This window comes from Morone saxatilis, unplaced genomic scaffold, assembly GCF_004916995.1.
Source record: "Morone saxatilis isolate NCDOM2014 unplaced genomic scaffold, NCSU_SB_2.0 Contig21, whole genome shotgun sequence".
Taxonomy (NCBI): domain Eukaryota; kingdom Metazoa; phylum Chordata; class Actinopteri; family Moronidae; genus Morone; species Morone saxatilis.
Genome location: NW_023339774.1, coordinates 16,884,940 through 16,906,036, shown reverse-complemented (window position 1 = coordinate 16,906,036; position 21,097 = coordinate 16,884,940). Strand labels below are relative to the sequence as shown.

The window sequence follows — 21,097 nt, the reverse complement described above, 5'->3', positions numbered from 1 at the left end:
GGGGGAGTCCTTTAAACACAGAATTCTGGACAATAGAGACGCTGCTAAAATGGCAAATTCTGATCATCAATGAGAAGGTTTTCCTATCTTGTCCCAAACGGATACATGCCTTTGTATTGCCTTTGAAGAACATTATTTAAAAGTTAGCTTATTGATGTCTTTTTCTTAATCAACGTTTTTGTTATCAGATTGTTTTGCCTCCCCGATGGCAATATGAAGTACTTACTGCTGAAAATATTTGCCTTAAGAAGTATATTTTCTATCACACATGACCTACTATTGTACATTCTGTAGATGAAAGCATGGCAGCCCCTCTCAACTCTTCTTCATAAGGGCTGATTTATACTTCTACGTGGCAGAAACTCTCTATGCTCCTGCATGACACTAATGTGAAATTCAGTACTGTAACATGTACACAGGTATTCTACAGTATATTTTTGTTTTGTAAATTGACTTTATTTAATATTTCTGAGGTTTATTGGGACCCCTTAAAGGTAAACTTAATATATATACATTTCCTTGTGATACTGAGCCTACAAACCCTGCATATGTTTGGAGTCTGTAGATATGCTTTGGGCCAAAATGATGAGCCCTTTTTGTTTTGAGCGACTTGGTTTCGTAACAATTTATCCATATTATTGACTATTTGCTTTCAGGTTTCATCTCATCATTCTTATGAGGATGCTACAGTTTATAACCTGAAACTTGTTTTCAGCATGAACCCATGAATAGCTTCATGTTCATCTGTAAAGGTTCTTTTCATGTACAATTTATTAGCATGATCCTACTTGTATGTTGTTTTTGCGAACATCCTTACATAAAAAATAATATTGCATGTTACGTGCATCAAAGAAAGATAGACATTGCCTCCTATTTTAGTCCTTTTGTTTAACACTCACTTGATTGAGAAGCAGTGAATGACCGAATGACTTACAACATGGGCATTAACCCTTTGGTTTCATAATTGGATTTCAAAATTAACATAAGAGGTTTGGATGTTGTGGTTAATAATCATTCATACACTAAATTGTGTTGTTTTTTTAATTTAAGTTATGTCTTAAAAATGAACATACTTGAAAATAGGCTTACTGTTGTCTAAAAATCGGAATCTGTCATTTCATTTTGACACAAATTTTAAAAATTTAAAAAAACCTTGAACAATAATAATGCTGGTTGGTAACAATGTTGATGAGGAGTTGCTGAATAAAAGTACATCTAAATATCAGTTGTGTTGTGGAGTGTGCATGGAAAGATGGCCAAAAAGTTTAAAAATGTTTATTCAAATTTCACTGTATTAAAAAATAGTATTTAAAAATATTGATATATTCATCAAAAATAACAATGAGTCACTATTAATCCAGTATTGACTTTGTCGCAGTAACTCTGCATCAGGCTACGTACCACAAATGGTTCCATACAGGACACAAACAAGCCATGAGAATGGCAGTACATTTTCTATAGTTAAAACAGTTCATACATATTGGTCCTTCTATATCTTGGTCCTCCTTTAGGATAGGATTGAGTATATTTCCATAAACTGCTGTGCCAAAAACATCCTTCATTTAATGTAGAGAGACGGGAAAGGGAGCTCTTCAGTGGGCTGCAACCTTTAAAGACCAAAGAAAGTTAGCTTAGTAAGGCGATGTAATAAGACAACACAAGTTAAAGTATATAGAAATAAGAAATAGAAGAAACCTTACAATGCTACCCAATTCTAGTAAACTCTCACCAGTTGTCGGGGCTCCAGCGGGTGTCCTTGCTTTCCATGATGTGGAAGGTGTAGACGTGGCGAGAGTCTTCGGAGGTGTTTTCAGCACTGCGATGCACCACCTCTCCGTGGATCAGGACTACACCACCTGAACACAGAGCGGTTGAGGACTGGTTGGAAATGTGTGACAGCTGACCAAACCCACAGCTTTAAGAAAGTGCTTGAAAATACAAATTGATGTCCCCTCTCATTTACTTATTTAAATTCAAAGACACGAGTGAATTACCTTTTTTAACAGGTGCGGAGATAAAATTCTCTTCATCATAGGTCTGCTCTCGACCGGTGAAGTCTGTCAGGGGAAAGGTGCCCGGTGGGGTGCGTACCATACGTCGAGAAATACCACCTGGGAAAAGGTGTGATGTATAATATAAGAAGGATTATTATATACAGTGTTTGGTACTGAGTGGAGCAACTACTTTTAGAAGCACCAGTGCGAGGTTAGTTATATTGTGAGCTTACTATTATGTGAACCCGGGATGAACCACAGGCAGCCATTGTTAACAGTCGCATCCTCCAGGGCAATCCACACCCCCATAACTCTGCCCAGAGGCTCCGTGTACAGAAAGGTGGCGTCTTGATGCGGCGTCACTACAAAACAGACAAAACTCGGCTATGAGGGTATTTCATGGCAAGAATGTTTATTGCATGAGTCTATTTTTACATATATTTAGTTGTCTTACCTTCCCCACCAATCCCTGGTTGCTGTAAAAGAGAGAAATAAAAATTATATCTTATCCTGAATTTCCTTTATAGCCTCCTCTGACACTATAAAGCATTTCATAGACACATAAATATTTATAAATATTACCTTAAAAATGAACATGCTCTGCAGTATCACAGGACTTGCAAGCCCCAGCTTCTTCGCTATGCCCTAAGAGAACATTTAATGTGAGTGTTGGTTATTCTGTGACTCGGGACATCATTCTCAGATATTGTACAACAGCTCACTCACCTGAATCTTGGGTGAATGTGTAACCTTTTTGTACAATGGTTCATAGGCATGTAGTGCTGAAAGAGAAAGACTTGAATTAATTATGGACTTTTGGAAAAATCCTTTGCGCGTGACATTGGGGGAAAGCGATTCGAAGTCTTACCATGTCCGACTTTATTTAGTGATCGCTGTTTTGGTACGATGAATTCCCCTGCAAGACATAATCCCCATTTAAGTTGTCATTTTTCGCCATACAGTGCTGCTTGAAAGTGTGTAAACCTCCTAAGAATTTTGCAGTTTTCTATTATCTCTTTATTTAATCAGAACCAGTATTTTTTTAGGGTGATAACAGGTACCATCTGATGTTTACAAGACATTTTTATATTACTCTTTTCAACCCACAATTGATTTCCTTAAAAAAATATATGTAATTGATAAACATGTACCTGTTGTTTCATACAGAAAAATACGGGCTCTGATTAAATAAAGAAAGCAGCACTGTGTATAAAAGGCTAGAGAGAATTTTTATAGAGCTCACCTTTGTCATCAAAAACTCCTTTCTCAAAGAAAAAGCGAATCTTATCTCCACTGGTTATGAAATAGTCAGCATTTCCCTGCAGGTCGAAAGGTTAACAACGTTTATCAGTCACTTGATCTAGCAGGGAATGGTTGCGTTACAGAGCGGAGAGACACCTCACTGACACTGACTATTTATTGACTGACTGTTGACACAAGAGTTTGCTATTAGCCTGAGAGGAGGCATTTAGGGTCGGGGTAAACACTGTGAATCAGTGCAGGGGTAATGTACCTACAGGCTACGTAAGCTTTATCATGAATGGGGTCACACACTGCCTTACTGCACATAAGCGGGGAACCTTACCTGCATCTTCAAGTGCAATATCATGGAAAGCATGTGGAAGAAATATTGTCGGATGAATCTGTGAGTCACTGACACTGTTTGAGACTCATCTGAAGGTGTACCGCGCATTAGGTCACCTGTGTTTTGAGCTGCTCGTCGTGATAGGTGGAGAAGGTGGTGCGGCAGTGCTCCGGGACGTCAATCTGGTCCACTATCTCTGCCATCCTTTGCCTCAGCTCGTCACACTCCTGAGAGCTCAGCAGCCCTTCCAGAACCACATACCCATCCTCCATGTACTGTCAAATGAGAGGAAAGGGCTGCAGGGTCAATTTCACAGCGCTGAAGCTATCACTGAGGAGTCAAGACATGTCCTCTGTAGTTTTCTCTCATATATGTTTCCACTTTTACCCACAAATATGCAAGATTTTTCGAATCTCAGGTCAAATGAAGAGCATTTACACATTCAATGTTTGACAAGATGGGGCAATATTTCATGACTACTTCCACTATTACACAATTATGCAAGAGGCATCTGTGTTTGCTCAAGTCCTATCTAGGCTAAAATGTGCAGCATTTACATATTAAATATATCCTCAATTGAATTTCAAAATAAAAGGGGAAAGGACCTCAGTTTTTACTTTCTGGTTGTGTCCTGCCTCTTCAGACTGCACTGAAAACGACTGAAATTGTGTGGTTTATAAAATGTCAGAAAATAGTGATCACAATTTCCAAATCCCAAGCTTTTTTTTTTTCCTTTAAATTACAGAAACCCAGAAATATTTCATTTACTATCACATCAAACAGCAAAAATGCAGCAACGATCACTGCTGTGCTCTATAAGAAGCAGGATCATGGATGGATTTGGCCTTTAGTTGGCTTTAGCTGTTGATTGATTATCAAAATGGTCTTCATTACAATTTCACACAAGCAATTCATATAGTTTGAGGAAGGTCTGTGTATGCTAAAATGCACATACTACATACTTTCAATTCAATTACAATTCATTACTGATTGTATTTAATGTCAGTTGCTCAGTTTCATTTCATTATGAGGCACATTGTTACTGTGTTTTATAAATAAACTTACTAATTTGCAAAAAGAAAGATATTTCAGTATAGGACATACTTGTATGGTTGTGTTCCTACTTGTAGTCACAATAATAAGAGAGATAATTAACAAATTCTCTTCAGTGTCTTAATGCAAACTGGCAAACTTACACTAAAAGGCAGCTTTTGGTGTTTTACACAGCAAGAATAATTGTGCATTTGGTCGTGCAGAGCTTTTTTAAAAGGCCACTTGTGGCTCCAGCATGTTATGTAATGAGCCTGAAACGTGCACAAACACTGTCATGTACACTACATGAATATATAACAACACAGTCCTGCAGGATTGTGATGCAGTAGACAATCACAGTAATCTACATTGCTCACCTTTTGCACGTCCAGATCTGTCATAAAATCCATGATGGTCTGTTCGGAGAGAGGTCCAGCTCATGGGACGGATACGATGTGTACCATCCGGGTAAACTGCAGCCTGCAGCAACTGATTTCCGACCATGTGACCTGTCTAAATCATTTAAAGTGTAACCATACAGAGGCCTAATAGGATTTTGGACTTTAACTCTTTCGTTGCAACGCAGAAGCCTATATGGCGGTGCTGTAGTAGCCCGGGATGACCTCTAGAGGTCGCTCATGTCGTTACTGTAACCTGCACATAAACAAATGAACTACAGCACCATCTAGTGGCCAATTCAATTTCCATCCCAGTTCAGAGGTGAAGTCTGTACTTTTTTTTTCCCGCTCCACTTCATTTTAGTTGCTTTACAGATTAAGATTTCACAAACCAAACATAGGATGAGTTTATACAAATATAATTCACAGTTATATATTAAAATACCCAACAGACTATAAAATAATACAAATGAACTCCACCTTGACAACAGTAAAATGCTACAGTACTTACACATTAATGCATCAGTGTAGTACTGATAATGCAATGCTATCATCCTGTTGTAGTGAGGAAATCTGTTGTATATATATATATATATTATATTATATATATATATATATGTATGAGATATTTTAAAGGACTATTTGCAATAAAACTCTTACTTTTACTTAAGGGACACAGGTATGGACTTTAACTAAATTAAGGATGTGAATACTTCCTTCACTTCCTTGTCTAAATGCACTTTATAATAAAGGACAGTGCTGGTTAGGGGTTAATAACGTGGGTCATTTTAGTAATACTACAAAAGAAGGGGGGTAAAGTAAATTATGTACATTCTATGTATCTGACCACCAGGCACCACCAGTCACTACAGAGCTATCATCCCTTGATGTCTTATTAAAAACAGAAGGTGCAGGGCGCCTGGTTAGCTCAGTGGGTAGAGCTGGCACCACGTACCAATGCTGAGTCCTTGCTGCAGCGGCCCAGGGATTGAATCCGACCCTGCGGCCCTTTGCTGCACATCCCCTCTCTCTGCCCCCCTTTCCTGTCTATCTTCAGCTGTCACTATAATAAAGGCAATAAAAGCCAAAAAAAACAGAAGTGTAATCTTAACTTGAGGTTTCCCAACCAACACAAAATGATGTTCACTTTGCGAGACTTCGCTCTAATCTTTGCTTTCCCCCTCTTGCAAACTAATACGAATTTAACCTTTTACAATTCACTGTTTAGTAGATAAACAAAACCTGTGATAAGGGGTTGCGAATAAGTGTCAGTCTCTAATATTTTGCAGCTGAAGACTACAGTTCATTATAACTTAATTATCTGGAGCTCATGTTTCGTTTTTAAGCCTGTCATCCTGAAATATTGATGTAATTGTATTATTTCCAGATATTAGATGTTGTTCAAAAACTTATATCATAAATGTCTCATTGTCCGTCAAAGTTTATAGTGTGGCTCTATGGATGGCAGCATAGTTTGGGATTTATTCTAATTAGAAATGTCTGTATTCTAAATTTGAATAACTTAATTTGACCTGCAGTCACTTGGATACCCCGACTGCTCCTGAGGAAGAGCAGTGTCATCAATAATCCCTGTGAGAAAGAGATAAAACTCGATAACTTTATCACAGCAGGCAAAGCACAGGTGTAATTAATAACATGACTGGCTCACTCCAATTACTTACTGGGACATCTAATAGAACAGAGCCATGGTTAATGTTATTAATTAAACCACAAGTCAAAATGTCAGCAGAGAAACGGGTCTATTAGCCTACTTCTTCTTAAGTATTTAAAATTCTCAAATTCTCAGCAATGTGCTCAAGACTTTCCCCTGAAAGAAGAACCCATCCAATAGACAAGCAATTACCACTCTTTGCAACAGGATTTAGTGTTAAGTGTTTATTTTATTATCACGTGTCAGAATGGTACAAAAGTAGGGTCTGAACATTAGGAAATCAAAGTTCAGTTGTCCATAGTTACAGACGTCCTGCTTAAAAAGCCAGTGTTCAGTCCACTTGGCAAGGATTCATTAATAAAGGCCTTATCACGTGTGATACAGACGGTGCTGATTAAAACTGTCCATCCAGCTTACAGTCTATATTCAACAATGACTGTGGTTAGGGGGTTAAAGTTGGTGGCTTACTGTATGGCTATAATGCACACAAGTTCAGTATCAACAAACTCATGCTGCGAGATGTAATGGATGTGAACCCCCTGGAAAAAAGAGAACTGTTTTCATATATCCCTGATCTACAGGCATCAGAATACAGAGATGAATTAATCGTACATAGTAAATACAATCATGGATTTAAAAAAGTCTTTATACATAGGTAGAGATTAGATGTCAATGCAATTATGGCAGTTTTTTTTTTTTTTTTTGTTGAATAATGCGATTTGTGGATTCAAGTGAAATGGTATGTGACCGGCCAAAAATGTACACACCTCAGAAATATTACAGATGTTAACAGTACAATGATGTGTACTGCTACACACAATGCCCACGCTGGAGGGTGAGCTCACCTCCATTTACAGTATATAAGATTGTTCTGTTGATAGTTCAGTTCAGTTGTGAAATCCTGTCTTGTATTTTGGGGACAGGAGCAGAGTCCAAAGAAAAACAAAAAAACAAAAAAAGATTCACTGTATAAAACCCTTATCATGCATACATAACATAAAAACAAAAACAGAAGATCATTTTTGATATCTTGTACTTTAAAAACATTCAAGAGAGACAATTTCAAAGCAAAACAACTTTGGCGTATATGCACAGAATGAATAAAAAGGATTGTTTAAAGTGTTTGGATGAGAATGGTTTGCTTCTGACATGATACCAATTAAAGTGCTAGCATAACAGTTTTCACGTACCCAAGTGGAATTTTTATTAGTCACGAAAACTTCCTTTCTTTTGGTGCTCCGCAAATGGCTGACTGACCTCATCTCAGTCCTTCGCTGACACTGACGCTGACGCGCAGGAAAGGGAGTGGGGCGACAGGTTAAATGGGCTCATCTTGTGACTCAATAGGGAAGTGGCTGTCAAGGCCGTAGTCACAACTCTGGAGGTCAGAAACAATGACTAGGGCGATTCCTGGCCAAAGTATTTGTGAATATAAATCCAAATGTTAGCAGGAAAAAGTGACACCCAGAGACATTTGGCTGACTGCAGATGAGTCACAATGCTGAAGCAGAAGTGGAGAAAGGCCAGATATATGAATAAAAATACATGTATATTGCAATTTGAGCAAATCCAATGTGTGAATGACTTCCCACCGATGCCCTGAGAAAGACTTCTATGGCACTCTTCAACTTCAAGAGTAATACAGACTAGAACTGAATTTAAGGTTAGATAAAGGTCAGAACTTTTTTCTAACGGTGTATTTAGCTGTGTGACTATCCAACCTCTAATGACACGAGGTTAAGGGCACTTGATACAATAACTGACGGGCACTGTTTGAACGTCTTAATTTGACACTGACTCTGTGGTGCACTGCAGGAGGGAGATTTTAAGTGTCAGCAGCACTGACAACTGCACTGCACCACTACGATGAGCCATGTTACTATATCAAATTTACTTTGGAGTGACGTCAAAGTTGTCCTACGACCTGTCCCTATATCCACCGGCAGCTACTGCACTAGAAGATTCATCTTTTTGCAGTTCAATGTGCTAGTGCTCCATTTACTTGCCTATTTGCATTCATGGTTTGGCATCCAACAGGTCACTATCTGCAAAATGTAGTGCAAAGCATGTTCTTGCTCTTACTTGGCACCACAGAAACTAAACCAGAGTGAGGTGGACATACAACTTCATACATTCCTTATGTTTTAAAAATGTGACACAAGCTAGACAAGCTGAGATTTCCTTTGAATTGCTGCCTTTCTCCGGGGTCATCTGCTCCTTTTTTCTGCGACCTTTGCTTCCAGCTTCAGAACTGTTTACTAGTCAACAGATTTAAGAATGAGGCTCTTCTTTCAGAAAAGGACTGCGTAGGGAGAAACTCACTAATGACCCCTAGAAGGGCATTTGGATTCAGCAAGGCCTCAGTGAAACAAAATTCACTGTGAACAAAGGTGCAATTGTATCATTACAGTGAAACTTCCTTTAAAATTGCTTAAAAAGCTCAAATTAAAAAAAGAGAACAGCTGGTAACAATAAGACCACATACCATATGACTGATATGTATGAAACAAAAGACGTTACACATTTCATTTTTACATTTTACAACACGTGAAAAAAACAAGTCATGAACATGATGTTTGTGATCATTAACAGGGCATAAAGCTTGTAAAAGATAAGGCCATATATTAGCAACGAGATGCCTGGCTGGAGTAAACATAGCAGGGTTACTCCAAATGATGCTATAAATTCCAAGGTCTTAACAAGAAAAGTGTTTCAAGCAGACAAAGCATGTTGCACCAATTTGGACCATGGACGTGGAAATCACATATTCTGCATACTCTCTCTGCGAATAAATGTTTCCCTTGTGTAGGTCGGTCAAAACCAGTTTCCTCCGCTCTGTAATTTCCTGTTTGTCCTTATTTTGGATAAACAAAGCGCTGACGAATGTCCAGTTTCCCCCTGGAGTAAACTGAGCATGATAAATAGAAGGGCTAGCATACAAACAGCTGTGCAACTGAGTCACCAACACTTTGCTTTTGGAGACTGGCAGTAACTTGCAGCTAGTTAAGACTCTCCTATCTGCAGGAGTTCATCCACTTGGAAGTGCCATAGAATTCAAAATCATACTGATCATTAAAAAGTACCTTGATTCTGGTTTGTTTTATTGGTCATCTAATGGTTGTGAGATTTGCACTGTGCAAGCGTGCATGTGTTTAAATTTAATACAAAGAAATCAACTGTGACAGGGAGTTTTCTGAATGTTTGTGTCCCTGTAGCTTTAATACAGGGAGCGCAAACACCTGTGTAATTACTATCCAGTCAATGAAGCAACATGTATTAGCCTTCAATTGACCAAAGGTCACTTAAGATCTTCCACTACAGATATATGTTCCATAAGACGCTTAAAATACATTTTAAACAAAACGACAAATAAATGGCTGGATTCGTGGCTTTCACTCACTCACTGGATTTTGATCACATTGTTTGAATGTTGAATCAAAGTTTCACAGGCTCAAACATGATACCAATGTATGGTAACGCCTGAAGTCAAACTAAATTCTTGACGTTGTTAAAGGGGCCAAATCACATAACCGATAATAAGACACACCAGTAATGTATATGATGTTCAGTCATGCTAAATAAGGTAAAGCCTGTTTCACATGCCTCAATAAGGCCTGGTGTTTAGTGAAGCAAAATAAAGAGCCCAAGAAGAACGGTGCATTTCTCCATCACAGCTCCCACACAGCCAAGAAATCGCCCGCCGCACAGGCTGGCGTTATAAATGAACAACTGGAGGGTATTTAGACATTGTACTGTAGAGTTTGTTCCCATTTGTTCCTGCTGAATATTAGACAGCTTGTCACTGATGCCGTTTCATCAGTCCTCTGAGTTAAGGCCTAAGCTGTGAGATCAGCTGTGGGATGATCTGTTGATCTTCATCACAGAGTCATTTTGTTCACATAAAAAGATGTCTCCAAGCCCTGGAGACAACCACAGGACCAAACTTTCATGCCTCAACAAATTGGCTGTCAGTGGCACTATAATTTATTCACCAACAGCTGTCAGTTTTCTGAGCCACACTGCAGCGCAACTGCAAATGTAACTATAAAAATTTCAAAAGTAAAATCTTGAGTCTCAAGGCCAGAGGAAGGTCAGGCAAACACTGCTTTGAGCATGTTCAATTTGTGCATGTATCACATGATCAGCAAAGAAGTGATTTTAGCTCACCGGCAAGGCTGAATCGTGCAACGTTTTTCTTGATTTTTTTTTTTGGTTCTCTCTAATAAACAGGTCTGCTTCAGCAAGGTCCTACTGTCACATGCATATTTGACATCAAATGCTTGCTTCCTTGCTTTTATATTCATGATTACAGAAAAGCCACATTACAGCACCACCTTTCATCCTTGGCGAACATGATACATCCCTGGAGGTCTTGAAGTTTTACATCCGTTCCGTTCATAGATCCTGCCAGGGAAGCCCCAAGCACCAACCAAACAATAAGATGTCACTTTTTTTGAACTGGCACAGCCATCACTGCTGCAAACCTCTCAATGTTTGCCTGCCTTTATAAACAACTATCACTGCTCGTTGATTTCACCAATCAATCAAACTTCTCTCCTCTGCAGCTCTCCACTGAGCTTAGGCTCAAGCTTGCTCCTTATCGGCCCTCCAAAGCTGCTCTTTGACTTCCGATGGCAGCGTGTTGAACAGGTCCTCCTCCACCACCAGACTGCTCCTCTTCAACAGCCGACACTCACCAAGCTCCACTGGGAGACACTCGAGACGGTTCCCTCTCAGCTCCAGCTGGGTCAGCCCGGTGAGTTCTCCGAAGCGTGACGGCAGCGTCTGCAGGCAGTTGTTTCCAAGATTCAACGTGCGCAGCTTCTTGCACTTGAACAGCTCTGGGGGCAAAGTCTCAATCTGAATTGGAGAGGATAAGAGGCAGAATAATGGAGGGTGTCAAGTTAACAATGATCAGACAGTTGTTCAATTTTTAATCCATATGCCTTGGCCAAAGAAGGCAGGGATTTGAGAGGTGAGCAAAGGGCATAAAGGAAATGATTCTCCACTGTAGTGACTGGAGAATGGTTCAGATCTAGTTGCTGTTTATTTCATATATGTCACCACATTAAAGAAGATAACACAACACAACCCTCAACACTGGAATAGAATCTAAATAAGATTAAAGGGCAGTAAGAATTCGCTGCCAAGTCAAAAAGTCTCATTAGAAATTTAGGATACTGGAAAAAGAAAACTGGCTTACATGGTGTAACAAATCATTTAAAACCAACAATCAGTCATGTACTCTTGTACCTTTTGTGTGCTTATGTTCCATTAAGTCCTTCTCCTATTTGTAATTCTTTTTGTTTGAAATCACATCCTATTAAAAACGCCTACATAGACACATTCTTCACAATTACACAACTCATTTGAATTGATAATGTGCCCACGGTGTAAAGAGGGTTGAGTAAAGAGAGGCCTTAAAAAACACAAGAGACACCAGAAGGGCCCCATTTAATGGAGCTATTTCTGGCTTCACACAGACCTGCTGGAACCTATTTTCGGTGTACAAGCAAACACAATAAAACGGCAGTAATAGTAGCCTTTACTGAAAACACATGATCCTGACGCTGTTTCCAGAAGAACGCGGTTTTTCACATTTTTCACAGCGAGCAGAATAAAATTCATAAGAGCATTTTGAAAAGACTAGAATGTTTAAATTTAAATAAGCCAAATGGACTAACCCAGCCGTGAGTGTGATGGCAGGATTTGGCACAGCAAGTATTTAAGGTGATTATCTTTGCAACTGAAATAAACAACATCCTAAATAAAGCCCACTTTGAGGGTTTACTTAAAAAAAGTAATAGCAGACTTCTCAGGAAGTCTACCGGAGATGGGAACAGTTTTATCAGCCATTTGCTTCTCTAAAGGGGAGAGGCTGGATTACACTGTGAGAAGGGCAGGGAGTACTTCATGCTCAAACAATCATAATGTGGTCTCAGAGAAAAAATGTGCAATTATACCAAAAATGTGACTAAGCTTTGAAATTCTTCGTTGTATCTATGTCTTAGCTGTGTGACAGCAGTTAGCATAAATTTGAATTGACTGCTGTGTGCTACTGAATCATGTGTTCTGTCACTTCAGTCACTGGGAAGCAGATAAACAGACCAAGATTATATTAGTATCTTCAACATTTTTCAACTTCTACATGGACCAAAAGTCTAAACTGCCAAGGACACTTCTAAAACCCCAAAAATATCCAGCCAAGTATCTGTTGACAACACACAATGACAAAACTGCCAAAGCCCTTAGTCATGTGCTTATCTTTAAAGCCATAACTCCCAATCTGTCTATGAACATCATATAACAGCATTTAGAAGCGCTGACCTTTGTAAATACCTTATCTGGCCTTTGAGCTAATCTTGTGTCACACATGATAGAAAGATGGAGGGGTGGAGACGGATTACATTTCTAGCTTTCACTAAAATGAAAACATGGACTGGACAAATTTAAGGGAAGCTTCGCCTCTTACCCTGTTTGCTGTCACAGCGAAGTACTGCAGGTTCTGGAGGAAGCCTACGTCAGCATGGATGCTGGTCAGGTTGTTGTGACTCAGGTCTAAGAAGCGCAGCTTGCGGCAGAAGAAAAGCTGGCTGGGGATTTTCTCTATCTTGTTCCTGTTCAGATAAAGCCTCTCCATATTAGTAAGTGTTCCGATCTGTATGGGGATGTAAGCGATCTGGTTGTACCACAGCTTCAGGCACACGAGCCGGTGCAAGTGCTGGAAACTAATGATCTCCTCTATTGTCTTCAGATTGTTGTCCTTCAGGTCAATCTCCTGCAGGTTGTGCAAACTAAAGATGGAGTGTGGAATGCGTTCGAGATCGCAGCGAACAAGCTCAAGCTCTGTCAGGTTGACCATTTTCTTCAGGCTGTTGAGCACCATCAGCTTGGTGCCTTCGTTATTTATGGAGAGCTTCTGCAGGTGCACGCCCACATCTGTCACCACCTGCGGCAGCTTAGTCAGATTGCTTTTCAGACGCAGCACTTTAAGCCTTTTGAGCTCCCGAAGCCCATCGATGACGATGTACCGATTGTTCTCAGCACTCAGGTTCCCGGTTAAGTGCAGCTCACTGAGGTTCTTCAGGCTGTAGATCCACAGCGGGATCTCCTTGATGTCTGTGAACTTGATGTGAAGAGACTTTAGGTTCTCTCTCAGGAAAGCAAGAGCTGGGGCCTCAATTTTAGCTGGTGTGTGATAGAGCCACATCTCCCTCAGGTTGGAGAGCTGGGCGATGATCGGTGGGATAGTTACATCAGGGATAAGCTCCAGCTTGAGCACCTCCAGCTCAATCAGATCAAACACTGTGTCTGGGATCCCGCTGAGCATGAACAGATGCAACTCCAGCTTCTCCTGGGAGTTCTTGGTGATGCGCTGCCTCAGCTTCTCTAACGTCCACTCGTTGTTCAGGTTCAGCTGCCTCAGCTTGTTCTCGCTCACCTCTGACAGAAAGACCGCAAAGCGCTTGGAGTAGAGAGGGTCATACTGATCTATCATGTGTAGCATGAAGGCAAAGTCGTTCTTCAAGTCAGGGATGTCACTGTAGCTGCTTTCTTCGCGGATAGATTCGAAGGAGTATCGTTTGAGGGAGCGGCTGACCATCCAACAGAGAGTGTACATGCAGATGAAACCGTAAACCACCACCAAGCTGATGTAGAAACAGGCCAAAATCTTGAAAAGAGTTGCTAAAGGATGGGCGCAAGAGAACGTGCTGTACCCTGTTAGATTCTTAATGTCCACAGAGCACACTACACTGAACCTGATGTAGCGTACATAATAGGCCGTGTAGCAAATGATCAGTATGAACTTGATTACTTTGATGATGGTCTGACGTATGTAAAGACGGTACACTATATCGCCCTCCTCTACGTGGATCCTGAACTTCTTCACCTTCTCAAAAAGAGCCTTGGCCTGCTCCCCTTCTTTTTTGTCTAAAACCCCAGTTTCAGAGCGGTCTACAATTCCTTGTTCGATTCTGGACTTTGTTCGTTGAAGCATGGGCACGCTAGCCTCGACGTCCTCGCTCACACATGAGGCCTTCTTATCCATCGAGCCGTTCAGTTTCCCCGCGGGTTTGGGGTCGCTCTCTTCCACCACGGTCTCAGACAAAGCCCTCGTTGTCCATGGGGAGTCAAAGCACTTGAGGAGGATGGAGACAAAGTGCTCGAGTTTAGAGCTCGTGCGGGGGAACTTGAACCAGAAGTTGCTACAAGCCAGAAAGATAAGGGTGTGGAGTAGCACCAGATAGGGGAAATATTTGGCAAACCAGTGTAGTTTGTTCTCGTAGCAGACAGCGTCGACATAGTTATACTGATGACGGTCGAGGTCGTACTGGATGCCTTTGGGTTCCGGTGCGTTGGCGGTGCTCACGTTTGGGAAGGGCATGGTCTCGCACGACTTGTTGACCACCCACTTGCAAGGCAGGCAGATCATCTTGTCCTGTGTGACCTGCAAAGTACCACCGAACACCGCAATCATCAGCATGACGATTGAGATGTAGTCGGTGAAAACGTCCCACCATGGCTTCAGGATACGATATGCTGGCTGAGTGTCAGCAAAGTACCGGAGCTCTGTGATGGGAATCATGATGGTTTATCTGAAAAAGACAAAGAAAACAGGGAATTAGTTGGCGACATGTCAAGTTTGGATTATTGGTCAGTCAAAACAAGCAGTTTAAAGATTTATGGTATGGTATTTTAACACAACTTGAGATCCAACATAAGATTATTTTTATTCTATGAAATTACCCCCCATAAATATTTGCTGAAGTGATGACTTGTTTTGCCCAACCAACACTAAACCTGACGAAGTTTTTGCTTGGAATGTGACAAACTATGAATCAAAAATAGTTTCAAATTACTTTTTTCACACCCTAGAATACCACCAGCTTTAATGTAGAGAGCAACGATGCAAGACTAAAGGGATCTAAAATGTTAAATGTCTGAGTGTAGTATGGTATAGTTACAGCTCAAATGACAATTTTTAGACATTCACCCTTCTGCTCTTTTTACATCTAATGCAGCCTCGTTTAACCTCTTTGACTCCCTTTGTTTCTTATATATCGTAAGAACAGAACTGCTTGCTCATTGCCAATAAACTGTACGGTAGTTTAGCAGATTAGAGCATCATGCATGTCACTTTAAATATTTTACAGATTCACACACAGATCTTTCTGCATTCTGGTTCAGGCAAATCAATAAATCCTATACTTAGGGACTGAACTCTCAATTCAGTTGTCATCATCATCATACGCACAGCCCCGGGCAGCATGTTTAAGACCAAGAGTTTACCAGACTAGCTGCAGACAGAGAGACACAGTCGTTAAATTTGCTGTGTATCTGCTGTGCATCACGATATCCTGGAGCTCCTGCATGTGCCGACAGCACACCGTCGTTCAGACTGCAGAGCAAGCCAGAAGCAAAAGGACCACAAATCCTGACATAGCACGCATGTTCACACAAGTCACCGTTTCTCTGAATCTTCTGATGTGCTTTCACACTTCCTTCTTCAGAGTAATGATGTGAAATAACACTTCAACATCTAAAACAAAACAAACAAACATGAATGACCATTTCCTGATGAGCTTTGTCAAATGTGTTATTTGCAAAGTGTATTTACTAGTTGCAACACCCTTGCCTCACCCTCCCATTCCAAGCATTTAAGAGAAACTACGGTGGCTGCAAAACTTGCAAACAACGCCAAAGGTCCTATCTAAAGCCAGTGTTTGGTTTATCTGCTCCGGGCTACTGTAGAAACATGGCGGTTCATAGAAGTCGACCCGCTCCCTCTGTAGATAAAAATGACTTCTTCTAAAAGGTAATTAAAACACTATTTTTATTTTCAAGTAGTTAGACATTAATAATATAAATAATAATATATAATATATAAATAAATAATAACATACCTGTGTATATTATATATTCAATTTCTGCCAATAGATGCTCCTAAATGTTACACACTGGACCTTTAAAAGTACAGAGAATAAAGTATCAGAGTGGATGGGAATACTGAAATCAAGCCAAGAACAAGTTGAACTTTGACTGTGAAACTCTCTGCAAAATGGAAGCGATACCAAGTGAGCTCAGACTGCTGACCACATATCAAATACACCACAAAACCAAAATCCCAGACGTCTATTTACACTTGAGTGCATCTATCATAGCACCATTTTACTTCCTCACACAGTAAATGTGTGAGTAATGCAATAAATACAGCAATCTAAGCAGTTTTTTCCCTTATTCTATGTGTTTCAATACTTAATGTTAACCATAGAATAAGTCTGATGTGGACAAACCCAATCATGTAGTATATAGAGAATATCCACATATCAAGGTCTTATCATGTCTGCTTAGTTTAATACAAAGTTGGGAGGAGTTGGTCTCCCTGTCCACTCAGATTACCCCTTACTTACAGGAAACTGGTGAAAGAGGATAGCTGGTCAAGTTGCTAAAAAAGAAAGCCTTGTTTTATCCAGTTCAAACCAGAACGGCAGTACAGTCGCTGTGTGCCTCTTCTGTTAGGTTGCTGCTTTACTTTAACTCAGAAATGACAGCACACACAGTGACCCTAACAGCAGCCCAGAAACCTCGAAATGTGATCACTCCTGTGCTGTTAATGACAACAACAGGCTCATTTTAGATTACTTACATGTTAAAAACCAGAACAGTACATTAAATATGTTTAGGCTGAACGTACAACACACAGTAAAAGAAAACCCTGCTCACTTTCACTTTTCCCTGCTGCCAAACACAGATGGCAAAGATATTTGAAGAAGAAGGCGTGTTCCCCAATTCAAACCGTAGACACTGGCCCGTCTCGTGACTGCACTGATGAGTGATGAGATCAGGTAAACTGTCAGAACAAACTTCACGTAGCATGTCTTAAAATAAAAGCTTCAACCGTACCACGATGTCCTACATTAAAAAAACGGGAGGTCAAGACTGGATTACATAGCGAGACTGCACTTCCTGCAACTTACCTTTCCCCTGGACAGAGCTGCTTTTGTGTGGGCAGTCTTTGTGGATGAGGCTCTGACACATGGGCTGAGAGGTGCAGGTGGACCTGGCCGCTGCGGGAGCCAACATATTACAGAGCCAACTCGAATTTCCCTCAAGGACACTAGTGTCTCTCAACTGCAGCTACAGTCCAACAGAAAAACAGAGAAACTGACTGAAATGTCTCTTTTGCAGTCGTGCCCCCTTCAGTTAAGACAAGGAGGTGAGGTGGATTTGCTTGATGTATCCTAATCCATCGTTGATCCCCTGACTTTTAATCTAGCACCATCATCTGGTCAAAATAAATACATTTTAGGTGTATGACCTTCGCACTGGCTTCTGTGTCCAACCATTTCTGTCCAAAACCCACAATCCCTCATTCACACCCACTTTACACCCTCATCTCTCGCTAGCTTTCAACACCATGAATGTCTTCCAGGACACACAGTCGCCCCCCAACACTTTTGATTTCCGACGAGGTTGGACAACACATCGTACAAACGACTTATTTTGGAGCGTAACTCAACCCGTATTCTTGTTTTTCTGTGTGTTAGACTGGAAACATGTCTACGCCGTACACTGCTTCTCGCCCGATCCGTGCTGGGATAGGCTCCGGACCCCTTGCAACCATTAAGAAGATAAGTGGCTCAGGAAATAGATGGATGGAAAGATAGATGAATGCCAGCGTTACCATCGCTAATAGTTGGCTCCAAACCTTTATTACATTCCATTAGTTCGATATGTGCTTTTTGTCTTCGGTATATCTCTCAATATTCTCCCTGAAACAACTTTCAGATCCCCGTCTAAGGGCCAGAATACACCCAAAGGAGCTTCAGTGCTAGCAACACGAGAGCCTTGCACATTCACTAAGTAGTACACACCCTATGATACAGCACGGATCAATAGGGGATGACACATTTGGGGATTCTTTCACCAGCTTTTAGTTGTTGAGACCATTATATCCAGATTCCAGTGTTGTGGTTGTTGCTTAACACATACTGGTCAAGTTGTAAGGGAAATATTCAACCAAGTCTCACACGAGCTTAAGACAGGATCAAAAGAGTCTCAGACCATCTCCTATTGAACGCCTGTTGTTGACGGAAGCACAAGAGAGCTGACATAATTAGATGATTAAAACGTCTCCAAATATTTTGCCATTTGACGCCAATCATTTCCTAATTGACATCACTGTATATTGAATATCTTTGGGTTTTGTTTGGACAAGACATTTGAAGACATCACACTGGGGTTTAAGAAATTATAATCGGCATTGTCGGTATAAATTATTAATTAAAAAGACCATTAGCAGATTAATTGACAGTTCCAGCACTAGTGCACAACATAAACTGAAAAAGGAGCGCACACTTCCAACTTTTTCTATACCAATGCGATTCTGATACCTTCACTCAGGTTATCTGCTGATGCCAATTACTGTTCCACCACCACACTGCGTGAAACTGATTGACACCCTCTTTATGTAAGGTAACACGAGGCCAGGGATTGTTGTGGTGCTAAACACTGAGTGTGCGGGATGCTGTGCGTAAAATGAATTCGACAAAGAAACTATATTTATTGTGGATATGCAAGGCTCACACCTGATCCCCTTAATATGGTCAATGTCCGCTTTCATGCCAACACTGCAAATCAAATCTGTGCAACCCTACCAAGGAAGTGTCTTGCGGTTTTGAAAAAACGACAGTAAGTTTCGACAAAACTCCCGACTATAGGAATTTGATCTCTTCTCTCTTCTGCGTAAATAACCTTTCCACAAATAAATGCGTTTAAGATGTGAATGTCGTTTCGATTTTTCTCCATCCGCCTGTTGCTGGGTGTACTGTAGGTAAAAGGGTTCATGTTCTCTGCAGCTGATGAGGAGGAGATCGCAAACACCCCGTTCCTCGAAAAAGAAGAAAAGAAAAACCTTCTCCTCGGGCCACCAGTAGAAGATGAGAGATATCGTAGCTTCTGTTCTCAACCCATCTGCCCAATCCTGGCAACGGTACAGTGACATCAAGACATGGAGCAGACAGGACATTGTTTTCAGTCTTATCCAGGTCTAACTGGTTCTAGCTCACAAAAAAAAATGTCCCTTTTAATGACAGCACTGGTGATGCCACATTTACACACACACACACACACACACAAATGAGAGTCAATCAAATGATTTAATTTGACTAAGGGCACATTTAGCCCTTCTCAAAAACAATGCTATAAAAATGATCTTACAGGGCCATAATATAAATATTACACCAGCCATACACGCTCGTAAAAGCATGTTACAGTGACACTATATCCTACAATACTACTGCAATACTCGTGTCATAATGAAAATACCGTGAGGAAAGATGAATTCACTATGAACTCAACAAAAAAAAACACTGTAATTCACAAAAATATAACAATAAAATATTGTTTTTCACGACCTACAGTATCAGACGGATCATAATTCATATAAAAACTAAAATCCACTGCAATATTGTCTGTCACAGTACCAGAATAATGTAACGTTTGCCGGCCTCCAACTGTGGACAAAACGTTACTGGGGGGAAAAAAATCGAGGATATTACATTAACCATTCATCTGAGAATAAGAAACCGACAGCAGCGCAGTCTTAATAATATAACATGTAAATCCAACCCAGTGAGCGACCTTCCCCCCCCCTATAAGATGGGCTTCTCCTCAACAACAGGCGGCCGAGAGGCGACGGGAAAGGATGTCTCATACCGATGCCCAGTAAGCGAAACTGCGGCAGTGTGAAATCACCCTGAAACACACAGCTAACTGGCTAGTTAACACGCGTTAGAGAGACACATTAAATAAAAACCCACCTGTTTTATTAAAGCTGGTGTCTCTCGCCACCTCCGCGCACAGGTGACACATTTCTCAACCGTGTGTCCGCTCCTCGGTTGGCGTGGTTGTGTCGGATACCGGGGAGCGTGCGAGGTGAACGCCGCTCGAAGGCGCGAGCCGAGTGGGTTCGTAGGCGCTCGCGAAGGCTGGTGGGGTTGCTGCACGAGACTGGCGGAAGTGTTGACCACACGCTGTCAAGATAAAAGCACGGCGGTAGCGCGATAAACTGTCATACACACAGAGAAATTAACAAAATAAAATATCCTGACCCTCCATCATCTTTTAAAAAAATGGAATGATGTGGAGGAGAAAGTTTAACCCTAACCCTGCTTAATTATTATAGATAAACAATATATTGACATATGTTGAATGAATAGCCTAATGTTAGATAGATAGATAGACTTTATTAATCCCCAAAGGGAAATTGGGTCGTCATAGCAGCCAGGTACATTAAAATACAATAAAAAATACAATAGAATAAAATACAACAATAGAATAAAATACTTAGAAAAGATAAAAGGCGCTACCGGTAAGGTGCAAAGAGTTGTAGTTGCAGTTTAGAGTTTAGATC

The 21,097-nt window shown here is 40.7% G+C and overlaps 2 protein-coding genes across 2 annotated transcripts; both read right to left on the bottom strand.

The window, feature by feature from the left end:
- Positions 1 to 1,145: 1,145 nt before the first annotated feature.
- On the bottom strand, positions 1,146 to 5,121 carry phyhd1 (phytanoyl-CoA dioxygenase domain containing 1). Its single transcript, XM_035667676.1, has 11 exons — positions 4,989 to 5,121; positions 3,696 to 3,854; positions 3,238 to 3,313; positions 2,863 to 2,910; positions 2,721 to 2,776; positions 2,577 to 2,639; positions 2,449 to 2,470; positions 2,228 to 2,356; positions 1,995 to 2,111; positions 1,730 to 1,856; positions 1,146 to 1,607 (listed from the first exon to the last, which is right to left on the bottom strand). Exons 1-11 carry the CDS (start codon positions 5,019 to 5,021, stop codon positions 1,559 to 1,561), a joined length of 879 nt encoding a protein of 292 aa, XP_035523569.1. The 5' UTR covers positions 5,022 to 5,121; the 3' UTR covers positions 1,146 to 1,558.
- A 1,769-nt stretch (positions 5,122 to 6,890) lies between these two features.
- On the bottom strand, positions 6,891 to 20,681 carry lrrc8aa (leucine rich repeat containing 8 VRAC subunit Aa). The gene is made up of 3 exons (XM_035667675.1): positions 20,505 to 20,681; positions 13,154 to 15,278; positions 6,891 to 11,541 (listed from the first exon to the last, which is right to left on the bottom strand). The coding sequence occupies exons 2-3, from the start codon at positions 15,266 to 15,268 to the stop codon at positions 11,266 to 11,268; spliced, it is 2,391 nt and encodes a 796-aa protein (XP_035523568.1). The 5' UTR covers positions 15,269 to 15,278; positions 20,505 to 20,681; the 3' UTR covers positions 6,891 to 11,265.
- Between the last annotated feature and the right edge of the window lie 416 nt (positions 20,682 to 21,097).